Here is a 13,071-nt window from a genome sequence, read left to right on the forward strand (position 1 = left end):
CCTGGTGCAGTGACTCATGCCTGTAATCCCAGCACTTTGGGAGGCTGACATAGGATTGCTTGAGACTAGGAACGGGAGACCAACATGGGCAACTGTCTCTGCAAATTAGCTGGGCACACTGGTGCACACCTAAAGTGTGCTACTCCGACTCAGGAGGCTGAGGTGGGAGGATCCCTTGGGCCCAGGAGTTCAAGGCTGCAGTGAGCTATGATCATGCCACTGTGCTCCATGGTGGGCAACATAGTGAGAACCTGTCTCTTAAGAAAGAAAAAATTTGATAATTCATGAGATGAGTATTGAAACTTGGTCTAAATGCAGTAATACAAACTAGACAAGGAGCACAGGTTCAAATCCATGTGTAGTAACACTGATGAGAGCCAAAAAGCAAAATTTTATACAAGCCAGGTAATTTCTTTTTTAGACAGTCTCCCTCTGTTGCCTAGGTTAAAGTGCAGTGGTGCAATCTCAACTCACTGCAACCTCCACCTTCCAGGTTCAAGTGAGTCTCCTGCCTCAGTTTCCCCAGTAGCTGGGATCATAGGTGCCTGCCACCACCCCTGGCTAATTTTTTTTTTTTTTTTCCGAGACAGAGTCTCGCTCTGTTGCCCAGGCTGGAGTGCAGTGCCACAATCTCAGCTCACTGCAACCTCTGCCTCCTAGATTCAAGCGATTCTTCTGCCTCAGCCTCCTGAGTAGTTGGGATTACAGGTGCGTGCCACCACACTTGGCTAATTTTTCCATTTTTAGTAGAGACAGGGGTCTCACCACGTTGGCCAGGCTGGTCTCAAACTCCTAGCCTCAGGTGATCCGCCCCGCCTCGGCCTCCCAAAGTGCTGAGATTACAGATGTGAGCCATAGCACCTGGCTACGCCTGGCTAATTTTTTGTATTTTTAGTCGAGACGGGGTTTCACCATGTTGACCACACTGGTCTTGAACTCCTGGCCTCAAGTGATCCACATGCCTCAGCCTCCCAAAGTGCTGGGATTACAGGCGTGAGCCACCGCACCCGGCCCAAACTAGGTAATTTGAAAAAACTTTATTATGGAAGATAATGCTAGCCTCTCTAGTGGCAACACACAAAAAAGATTTAGAGTTGCCCAAATGAACTAAATCTCTACTGCCCGATTTTCATAATAAAATCTCTTTGATCTTATGTTCACCTGCTTTCCACTGAGACATACAAAGCATTTGGGGTCCAGGTCGTCCCCAAAGATACCAAAATCCACAATTTGAAGGAAATTCCATGCGTGGATCAATGAGAGATACTGACTTTTAAAAACATAGCCTCTTTTGGGGGCCCTTAAGGGGAAGAAGTTCCCAGATGTGCACACAGCTGCTCACAGCTGGAATGCTGGCACATGGACTAAGTTGTAAATCATAACTGGCAACTGAAAACAGTTTGCTACATAGGGAGGGAAGAGGAGGCGAATGGAAGAAAAACGTTCAAGCTGCTGAAAAGGAGCCGGGGCGAAGAAAATGCTAAAATCATCATACAGGCAGTAATCTTAAATCAGGCATAATGCAAACTAACAAATTTCTTCTCCAGTGGTCTTAAGAAAGAAACACAATCCCCTCGTATATCTTTAAAACATACAATCACCTATCTTTCCAGCTGTCCACCTGACAGCAGCCAGTACTGCTAAGAATGCTATCAGGGGCCCCAGATGAACATTATGATGTGAGGGACATGTGGGGGTTGTTTTCAAGGTCGGCAGCTTCAGAACCTGGCCTAGGAACAAAACTCTCTGCACTGGCCAGTGGCTCTAACCCAGCTTACTCAGACTGCTCCTTTTTAAAAATGACAGAGGCCAGGTGTGGTGGCTCACGCCTGTAATCACAACACTTTGAGAGGCCAAGACGGGCGGATCATGAGGTCAGGAGATTGAGACCATTCTGGCTAACACGGTGAAACCCCATCTTTACTAAAAATACAAAAAATTAGCCAGGCATGGTGGCATGTGCCTGTAGTCCCAGCTACTAGGGAGGCTGAAGCAGGAGAATCGCTTGAACCCAAGAGCAGAGGTTGCAGTGAGATTGTGCCACTGCACTCCAGCCTGGGCAACAGAGTGAGACTATGTCTTAAAAAAAAAAAAAAAAATTCTAATTTTACTGGTCTGGGGTGCACCTTAGGCACTGGAGATTTTTTTTTTTAACATACCCCCCAGGTGATTATAATGTGTAGCCAGGGTTGAAAACTGATGCTCTAGAAAGGTATAAATCTAATTAGAATGAAGATACATAGGGATGATTGTGGCAGCTACTCTGGAAGGCTGGAAGATTCCGAAGTAGACTTACGCTTTTATGAAATGTAAAGTGTATGATACATCCTTCACCACAAAAGGCTTCATAACCTTGAAATAAATAAAAGGAGTGGAAGCTGGGGGCGGGAGCAGGTGGTAGAGTGTGTGTATTTATGCACGCACACACAGATGAAAAAAGAGAGAAGCAATAACAGCGCTTATGCTACTTACTTGAGAGCTAAAGATCAGAAGGATTAAAGCAACTAAATCAAACCAAAATTTCATAAATACACTTCCCAAACTGAAGAAGATTCAAAAGACAAAAATTAATTTTGTACGCCAAGTATGTAGAAATAATAGATCAAGAGAATATAAATGCCACTGAACTGTACATTTTAAAATTGTTAATTGAGCCAGGCATGGCGGCTCACACCTGTAATCCCAACACTTTGGGAGGCCAAAGCAGGTGGATCACCTGAGTTAGGGAGTTCAAGACCAGCCTGACCAACATGGAGAAACACCCTCTCTACTAAAAATACAAAATGAGCTGGGCATGGTGGTGCATGCCTGTAATCCTAGCTACTCTGGAAGGTTGAGGCAGGAGAATCACTTGAACCCAGGAGACGGAGGGTGCAGTGAGCCAAGATCATGCTATTGAACTCCAGCCTGGGCAACAAGAGTGAAACTCTGTCTCAAAAAAATAAATAAATAAAAAATAAAATAAAAATACAAAAATTAGCTGGCTATGGTGGCACATGCCTGTAATCCCAACTACTCAGGAGGCTGAAACAGGAGAATCACTTGAACCCAGGAGGTGAAGATTGCAGTAAGCCGAGATCACGCCCATGCACTCCAGCCTGAGTGACAGAGCAAGACTCTGTCTCAAAATAAATAAATAAATATTTAATTGTATATTATATGATTTTCACTGCAAAAAACAGATTATCAAGGATTGAAAGCAAATGCTATCACTGGAACAAAAGAAAGGGCCAGGCGCAGTGGCTCACGCCTGTAATCCCAACACTTTGGGAGGCCAAGGTGGGTGGATCACACGGTAAGGGGTTTGAAATGAGCCCGGCCAACATGGTGAAACCCCGTCTCTACTAAAGATACAAAAAATTAGCTGGGCATGGTGGCGTGTGCCTGTAATCCCAGCTACTTGGGAGGCTGAGGCAGGAGAACTGCTTGAACACAGGAGGTAGAGGTTCCAGTGAGCCAAGATCGCACTATTGCACTCAAGCCTGGGCGACAGAGCGATATTCTGTCTCCAAAAAAAAAGAAAAAAGGAAGTAAAGTGGTAAACATTTCAAAGCCCCGGCTGGGCATGGTGGCTCACGTCTATAATCTCAACACTTTAGGAGGCCGAGGCAGGCAGATCACGAGGTCAGGAGTTCAAGACCAGCCTGACCAACATGGCGAAACCCCATCTCTACTAAAAATACAAAAATTGTCAAGACCATCCTGGCTAACATGGTAAAACCCCGTCTCTACTAAAAATACAAAAAAATTAGCTGGACGTGGTGGTGGGCGCCTGTAGTCCCAGCTACTCGGGAGGCTGAGGTCGGAGAATGGCGTAAACCCGGGAGGCGGAGCTTGCAGAGAGCCAAGATAGCGCCACTTGCACTCCGGCCTGGGCGACAGGGTGAGACTCCGTCTCAAAAAAAAAAAAATCAGCCAGGCGTGGTGGCACGTGCCTGTAATCCCAGCTACTACTGAGGCATGAGAATCGCTTGAAGCCAGGAGGCGGAGATTGCAGTGAGCTGAGATCGAGCCACTGCACTCCAGCCTGGGGAACAGAGCAAGACTCCGTCTCAAAACAAAACAAAACATTTCAAAGCCCCTTTCTATTCTTAAAAAATTCACCAATGATCCTCCTTCTCTAAGATAACTAAGTCTTCTACTTATGGAGAAGGCAGAGGAGTGGTTTAACATTTTACAAAGATTTAATTTTGCCCCCTTAATACAATTCAGTGGCCACAAATTACATTTCTCACTTAGCCAGGAGAGGGAGCTGTAATCAACATACCTCCCTGGAAGCTCTTTTGTTCAACAATTTACCTTATAGGTCCATCCTTACAATAGAAATAACCAAAATATGATACTTTTATTTATTATTATTATTTTGGTGGCAAAAGAATAGTTTGTGGGGAAAAAAGGAAAGGAAGCTTACCTCTCTCTTTTTTTTAGATTTGATATCATCGGCACTGTTTGAGAAACTGGATTTCCTCTTGTTACTTTCTGACTTCTCTCTGGGTTTATTATTTTCACCCTCCTTCATCTTCTTATACTTTTTCATAAATTCAGAAATTAGCTCAGGGCAATCCAAGTTTTTCTCAGGTTCCCAAGTATTGTGCTCCCTGGGTAAGAAAAATGGGAAAATTAAAAAAAAAAAAAGTGGGGGGGAAGAATGAGGAAAAAAATCCAATGCCTTATTTCAAAGAGGACATTCAGACAAAAAGGACAGAGAAACCCTATGCTTTAAAGAAGATAACAAATTTGATCCTAGATTTCTACCCAGGAAAAATGAAAAAAAAAAAAAAAAAACCCACACAAAGACTTATTTACAGTTGTTTATAGCAGCATTTTAATAGCCAAAAACAAAACAAATTCAAATGTTCATCAATGGATGGTGACATGGAAAAACAAAATGTGGTATATCCATACAAAGGAATATTATCCAACAACAATAAGCAAAATATTAAAACATGCTACAACTTGGAAGAACCCCAAAAACATTATACTAAGTGAAAGAAATAAGACACAAGATACTACATACTGTCTAATTCCATTTACATGAAATGTCTGGGAAAGACAAATTTATAGAGACACAAAGCAGATCAGCCGGGCACGGTGGCTCACACCTGTAATCTCAGCACTCTGAGAGGCCAAGGCAGGCAGATCACTTGAGGTCAGGAGTTTGAGGTCAGCCTGGCCAACACAGTGAAACTGTGTCTCTACTAAAATTACAAAAATTAGCTTGGTGTGGTGGTACACATCTGTAGTCCCAGCTACTTGGGAGGCTGAGGCAGGAGAACTGCTTGAGCCCGGGAAGGGGAGGTTGCAGTGAGCTGAGATTGTGCCACCGCACTCCTGCCTGGGCGAAAAAGCCAGACTCTGTCCCCCAAAAAAAAAAATAGCAGATCAGTGATTGCCTGGGGCTGAGGGAGGGAGTTGTAATTAACTACAAATGGGAATCAAGAGAATTTTGGGGGACACGAAAATGTTCTGAAACTGGATCACAGTGGTGGTTGCGTAGCTCTATAAATTTACTGCAAATCATTTAATTGGAGCCAGGCACAGTGGCTAACGCCTGTAATCCCAGCACTCTGAGAGGCACTCAGGACTTCGAGACCAGCCTGGTCAATATTGCAAAACCCTGTCTCCACTAAAAATACAAAAATTAGCTGGGCTTGGTGGTGCACACCTGCAGTCCCAGCTACTCAGGAGGCTAGGGCATGAGAACTGCTTGAATCTGGGAGGCTGCGGTTGTAGTGAGCCAAGATTGCACCACTGCATTCCAGTCTGGGCAACAGAGTGAGACTCCATCTCAAAAAAAAAAAATAATTTAACTGGGCTGGGCGCAGTGGCTCACGCCTGTAAGCGTCAGCACTTTGGGAGGCCAAGGTGAGCAGATCACTTGAGCCCACCAGTTCAAGACCAGCCTAAGCAACATAGCAAGACTCCATCTCCACAGAAGATTTAAAAATTACTCAGGCATGGTGGCTTGCACCTGTAGTCCCAGCTACTTGGGAGGCTGAAATAAGAGGATCCCTTGAGCCCAGAAGGTTGAGGCTGCAGTGAACTGTGATTGCACCACTGCACTCCCACCTGGGTAACAGTGAGATACTGTCTCAAAAAAAAAAAAAAAAAAAAAATCACTGAATTGTACAATTTTTTTTTTTTTTTTGAGATGGAGTCTCACTCTGTCTTGCAGGCTGGAGTGCAGTGGTGTGATATCGGCTCACTGCAACCTCCGTCTCCTGGGTTCAAGTGATTCTCTGGCCTCAGCCTCCCCGGTAACTGGGATTACAGGCATGCACCACCAATTTTTGTATTTTTAGTAGAGATGGGGTTTCACCATGTTGGCCAGGCTGGTCTTGAACTCCTGACTTCAAGTGATCCACCTGCCTCGGCCACTCAAAGTGCTGGAATTACGGGTGTGAGCCACTGCATCCAGCCTGAATTGTACAATTTCAATGGGTGAATTTTATGGTGTTTAAATTATACCTTGATAAAGCTATTTAAAAACCCAAAATTCAGCCAGGCACGGTGGCTCATGCATGTAATCCCAGTACTTTGGGAGGCTGAAGTAGTTGGGCATGGTGGCGGCTGCCTATAATCCCAGCTACTCAGGAGACTGAGGCGGGAGAATCGCTTGAACCCGGGAGGCAGGAGGTTGTGGTGAGCTGAGTTCGAGCTATTGCACTCCAGCCTGGGCAACAAGAGTGAAACTCCATCTCAAAAAAAAAAAAAAAAAAAGTTTCTTTAGATGGGAATGATTTGAACACATGCCATAATAACCTGACTCAAGTAGAAAGCAGAAAGATGGAAAAATCTGAGCTATTTACTCTTGACCTAAAAAATGTTCTACAAAAGGAACATAATATTGAGACAAAATTTATTTCTAAATCATTTGAGCTAATATGGGAAAGTTTCTCCTTTATATCCCTTCTCTCAGCAGAAAAAAAATTCCTCGGCCGGGCACGGCGGCTCAAGTCTCTAATCCCAGCACTTTGGGAGGCAGAAGCAGGTGGATCACCTGAGGTCAGGAGGTCGAGACCATCCTGGCCAACATGGTGAAACCCCATCTCTACTAAAAATACAAAATTTAGATGGGCGTGGTGGCAGGCACCTGCAATCCCATCTGCCCGGGAGGCTGAGGCAGGACAATCTTTTGAACCCGGGAGAGGGAGGTTGCAGTGAGCCGAGATCAGGCCATTGCATACCAGCCTGGGCAATAAGAGCGAAACTCTTGTCTCAAAAAAAGAAAAGAAGTCAAGAAAAAAAATTCCTCACACGGTAACTTTCCCCAAAACCCACAGACCCATCCCAGAGGAAATTAACATACCAATATCAAAAGGTGTACAAAGACTATTACACAAGCTGAATACACTTGGGGGTTGGGAAGAGTCTGCTGATAGCTAGGAAAGCCAGTCCTATAATGCGATTATCCCTTTTCCTAACACTTTGGTACTGCTGCTTCTACTTCAGTTTCCACCCAAAAGACAACATAGTATGATTTAAAAAGAGCCTGGGTTAGCCAGGAACAGTGATTCACACCTATAATCCCAGCACTTCAAGAGGCCAAGGCAGGCAGATCACTTGAACCCAAGAGTGCGAGACCAGCCTGGGTAACTCGGTGAGACCCTGTCTCTATTTTAAAGATACAAAGGCATGGCGCAGTGGCTCACGCCTGTAATCCCAGCACTTTGGGAGGCTGAGGCGGGCGAATCACAAGGTCAGGAGTTCGAGACCAACCTGGCCAACATGGTGAAATGCCGTCTCTACTAAAAATACAAAAAGTTAGCTGGGCGTGGTGGCGGGCACCTGTAATCCCAGCTACTTGGGAGGCTGAGGCAGGAGAATCGCTTGAACCCGGGAGGCGGAGGTTGCAGTGAGCCGAGATCGCGCCATGGGCGATAGTGAAAGACTCTGTCTCAAAAAAAAAAAAAAAAGATAAAAATATGTAAAAATTTAAATTAAAAAAATAATTAAAGTTTTGGAAGAGGCAAGGGTCTTGCTATGTTAACCAGACAGGAGTGCAGTGGCTATTCACAGGCATGATCCTACTAATGCTCAAAACGGGAGTTCTGACCTGCTCTGGTTCACTCCTACTTAGGCAACCTGGTGGCCCTCACTCCTGGGAGGTCACTATATTGATGCCAAACTTAATGCAGACACCTGATCGGTTTAGTGCACTACAGCCCAGAACTCCTGGACTCAAGCAATCCTCCCACTTCAACCTCCCTAGTAGCTGGGACTACAGGTACATACCACCATGCCTGGACTCTAAATGCTTTTATGAGAATCAAAGAGAGCACAAGAGGTAGAATCTGATCACTGTCTAGCACAAAGTAGGCGTTTAGTTATAGACAATGCTGATTTGTTCCAGTCTTTTATGAAATCCAGGGCATTTCTGAAAAAGGACCAATGTTTAATTTGTCTACCCCAAACCTTGTTTTCCCCTTTCATCTATGGTAAGGTACCAGTAGCTCAATGACAGAGAAAGAGTTTCAAGTATCTTTCAAACACCCAAATATTTCCAGTGGTGATTCAATGGGCCCAATAAACATCTTCAAAATCTTCTGGTGTTACTTTAGTTCCTATCTGTTATAGTGCTCTAGAGGTCTCTCAAACTTAACAGTTCTCATCTCTAGTGGAAGCTGTGATACCACTCCTCTCTAGAAACAGAGGGCATCTTCTGATTGTTGTGCTACCCATACTTGCACTCTGGGTGCTAGAGATGCTAAGCATCCTGCAATGCATGAATGATCCCACCTACAACGCCAATAATTCTCCAGATGAGAAACCTTGATTCATGTAATGAAATAACCTCCAGTATGTTTCAAAGGTTCTTGACACCTAGCCTTTATGCAAAAGTATTGGTAAACCACTGTATCTTTTAGTGTATTTAGGTCCTATACTGCAGAGCTGTGCCATCCAATATGGTAACCACTAGCCACATGTGCCTATTTGAAATGCAGCTAGTTTGAATGGAGATGCACTATAAAGTATAAAATATATCCCGTATTTTCAAGTCTTGGCACACACACACACAAAAATTTCATTAATAACTTTTGTACTGATTAACGCTGAAATAGTATTTTTCATGTATTAGGTTAAATAAAAATTATTAAAATTAATTTCACGGCTGGGCACGGTGGCTCACGCCTGTAATCCCCGCACTTTGGGAGGCCAAGGCAGGTGGCTCGCTTGAGCCTGGAAGTTCAAGACCAGCCTGAGTAACATGACAAAACCCTGCCTCTACTAAAAACACAGTCACCTAGGCTGGAGTGCAGTGGCGCGATCTTGGCTCACTGCAACCTCCGCCTCCTGGGTTTAAGTGATTCTCCTACCTCAGCCTCTGGAGTAGCTGGGATTACAGGGACCTGCCACCAGACCTAATTTTTTTATTTTTAGTAGACGGGGTTTTGCCATGTTGGCCAGGCTGGTCTCAAACTCCTGACCTCAGGTGATCCGCCCGCCTCAGCCTCCCAAAGTGCTCAGATTAGAGTGCAAGCCGCCACGCCTGGCCTTATAAGCACTACTGTTTATCCTTATTTCACTGAGGAGATAAAATGATTAAGGAAATTAGCCAAGGCCATCCAGTTTGTATCATAAGCAGTGGAGTTAGAATCTAGACCCAGGCAATCTGACTCCTGAGTCTGGGCTCCTAACCAATTCATTATACTGCCTTTCAAAAGCAGTATCATTAGAACGTAAGCTCCACAAGCGGAGAGATTTTGTTTTCTTTACTGCTGTGTCTTCTAACTCTTAGGAAGAGTGCAGGAGGGGGAAGAAAAAGACAAAGATGCTTGTGATTCCTAAGGAAGTAAACCAAAGGTATCTATCTCTACAGAGTCCCAACGCCTGGGGAAAAAAAGGAACTTACTCAGAAAAGCCTTTCCACTTCAGTAGATATTCCACTTGTCCCTTAACCACGCGCCTGTCTAGCACCTTCTCCACAACGTACTCCTCCTCATCCTCTGAAGAAGAACTGTCAGCTGTCCGCTTGGTTTTCTTTCCCATGTCGCACACCGTTCCACCTGAAAGACTAAGGCCACCGGGTCCCTGCAAAGGGAAAGGACAAAATGGTTAGAATCCATGTGAGGAGTTAAAAACTTTGTCTTTTCTTGATGGGATGAAAAGGGGATAACACTAAGTTGCCATGTGCCCTGCTCTTGAGTCTCAAATCATTCTACAGATGAGTCCTAAGAGTTTAATTTAAAAATGAATCAGTCTTCACTTCCTCAACTACAACCTTCTCTTCGGCTAAAGAGACCAAAATTACTAGAAGGCACAACGGTCTAACTCTTCTATTTCAGATTCCAAAAGACAAGTAGTGTGGTATGTTATTCCTGGCTATGTTTGTAACTGTTTACAAGCCAGGAACTCAAAACAGAAATGTGCAAAATCTTCAGTTAAATCAACCAAGTTAAAATTAAAACCTTTTTCTCCAAGGTGAATAAGGGTCTTTATAAAAATGAAAAAAGAAAAGCCACTAAAATATGAGTTTTCTGTGCTCTGAGCATCTTGCCCAGTCTCTTACCAGCACACAAAAAAGGATTGCTCAGGCATCTTTCACCACATTTTCAGTGACTTGGTACCTTTCCCTTAAACAAATTGAGCTTGTCCCTTCAGAGCATCCATCAGCTCACAAAAGCAAGGCTGACATCTCAAACACACTAATCTTCCTTTTTAGAAAGCTAATTTGGGGATGGGAGGGAGGCAGAAAGGAGAAAAAATTTTTCAGTCCTAAAATTCAAAATTAGTCACTAGATTGTTCAGTAATTCCCAAGATGCAACTAACCCAAATAGTTAAGAAGGTACCTCTCCCTCTTAACTGAAGTTGACTCAGGGCCAAAGGAAGAGGAGGAGGAAAAAGAAGTCTGGCCCCAGACTCAGCATCAACATGAAGCCTCCTCAAAATACAGAGGAACCATTCATAGGCCCAAGGAAAGCTGAAGCAAGGAAACACAAATGGAAATTGAGTTAAGCTCAGAAATATGCACACCAGGGGATACTCAACAGAGAATCTAGTTTTAAAAATTCCCATGTTGTTGTTCCATAATCATTTTTAAGAATTCTTCCTTAACCATGCTAAATGGTGCCTACAGTCTGGATTACAGAGTAGCAGAAATTGTTTTCTTAGCTGAACTCCATTATTATTTTCCTGTAATCTTTAAAAATGTTTATCAGCACCCTCTAAATATTTCCACCCTGACCAGAAAACCACGGGGTCAGGGAGGGCCCACTACTAATCTCACAATGATGTTCAAGTCACATAAAAAGTGGCAATTATCAATTCACTTCAAATTAGCAAAATTTTAAAAATTACTACAAGAATATATAGTTGGAAACCATATCTCCAGAACTTATTAGCAATAGGTCTGCCCACCTAAAAAACTGCCTATACCCATTACTGCCCTTAAGACTAAGTTTTTATTAAAATACTCTACTTGGAAGAGGAAGTAGTAGCAAAATGTAGGTGCGGGGGGGGGTTAAAATAATTTTTCCATGAATTTAGAAGAGTCCTAAGCTTCAAGAAAATATCTTATGTGGTTTATTTAAAATAAAACAGCCTCCGACCTCACCAAAGACAGGAAATGTCATATTCCAAGGAAAGTACCCCACCCCCACCCCCACTCACCTTGGAATTTCCGGGAGCTGAGCAGTTTAGGTCAGAGCGCTGGGGTTAAAACCAGCCCCATGTTAGATGCATGCAGTTAAGCATTGTGGCTATGGCCTCCCCTGCCTCACCAGGAAAAACAAGGATTTACATGTGTTCTTGATTTTGAGGGAGAGAAAAGGAAAATCTCCCTTTATACCTTCATGCAGAAGAGGAGCCCCAAAGGTAGAAAATGAATGGGGGTTCCCTCCTTTACCTACCGGATCGCCCCAGTTCTTTCTTTCCCTCTGGGCTAACAGGAGGGGCCTCCCCTCCCAGGTCTGGGTCTTGGCGGGCTGGCAGCTACCCCGCCCCCACCCAGCTGCCTGGGCGCCACTGCGCAGCTGTCCCAGTCCGTTGCCATAGCAACTGGCAGCAGTACTACACTAAGGGGGAGAAGCAAATGGAAAAGTTAAAAGGCTTAACTTTCCTTTTCAGTGAAGACTGGGTGGAGAAGTTGGAAGGTACCTCTCTTGGCCTCAGGGCTGAGGCATTCAGAGCTCAAGGGAATTACTTCTTAGGTTTTAAATCCAGTATTTATGCTTATTCCTCTAACAGCACTGTGAATTAATCAATAACATTTTAAGATCATCTAACAAGATTACAGCTCAACTGAAGGGGGGAGGGGAAAGGCTCGATCCTTCTACAACACGATCAGTACAAACCACCCATCACTTAATCCAGCTCACCAGAGCACTTTGGGCAATCCCATTTTACCGTCTGTCACAGAACAGTTAATTAAAATTGCTTGAGGGGAAAAATAACAGGAAACAGGGGAGGGGAAGTATTTTAAAGACACTATATAACTTTCCTTCTTTGGTGGGATTACTAGAGACAAAATCCAAAGACATGAAGCACTACCAAAACAACAACCAAAAAAAAAAAAAAAACCCCTTTTAACTAAAATTAGAGGTGGAGGGCCAGGTGCAGTGGCTCATGCCTGTAATCCCAGAACTTTGGGAGGCCGGGGCGGGGCAATCATTTGAGGTCAGGTGCTCGAGACTAGAGACTAGCCTGACCAACGTGGTGAAACCCCATCTCTACTAAAAATACAAAAAAATTAGCCAGGCGTGGTGGCAGGCGCATATACTCCCAGCTCCTCATGGGGCTGAGGGAGGAGAAATCGCTTGAACCCAGGAGGCAGAGGTTGCAGTGAGCCTAGATCGCACCACTGCACTCCAGCCTGAGCGACAAGAGTGAGACTCTGTCTCGAAAAAATAAAACAAAATAAATCTAGGTGGAAAAAAATTCCTAAGAAGCTTAAAAAAAAAAAAAAGAGAGCAGTTCTGCCACAACCTAATGGTTGACAAATTAAAACCACTTCTAGGTTGTTCTATAATGTCATAAAACAGATTTTTAAATAATTATTCATCACCTGATATATTAATGTACAACTCTCCGTATCAGTATGCCTCAATACGTGAGAAAAGGAGTACTAGGAT

General features: G+C 43.9%; 1 protein-coding gene across 4 annotated transcripts in view; it reads right to left on the minus strand.

The window, feature by feature from the left end:
* Positions 1-13,071, minus strand: part of CBX5 (chromobox 5) — a 48,836-nt gene that overhangs the window by 16,376 nt on the left and 19,389 nt on the right. Inside the window, exons 1-3 of one of the 4 annotated variants that reach the window (XM_054442191.2) lie at positions 11,851-11,976; positions 9,854-10,032; positions 4,412-4,598 (exon numbers count right to left, since the gene is read on the minus strand). In XM_054442191.2, the coding sequence (XP_054298166.1) occupies positions 4,412-4,598; positions 9,854-9,990 (324 nt within the window). In that variant the 5' untranslated portion in view covers positions 9,991-10,032; positions 11,851-11,976. Of the gene's footprint in view, positions 1-4,411; positions 4,599-9,853; positions 10,033-10,510; positions 10,531-11,611; positions 11,719-11,850; positions 11,977-13,071 lie in introns of those variants that run through there. The other 3 variants (XM_054442193.2, XM_054442194.1, XM_054442192.1) reach the window with 3 other exon arrangements.

The sequence above is a fragment of the Pongo pygmaeus genome, chromosome 10 (assembly GCF_028885625.2).
Source record: "Pongo pygmaeus isolate AG05252 chromosome 10, NHGRI_mPonPyg2-v2.0_pri, whole genome shotgun sequence".
Taxonomy (NCBI): Eukaryota; Metazoa; Chordata; class Mammalia; order Primates; family Hominidae; genus Pongo; species Pongo pygmaeus.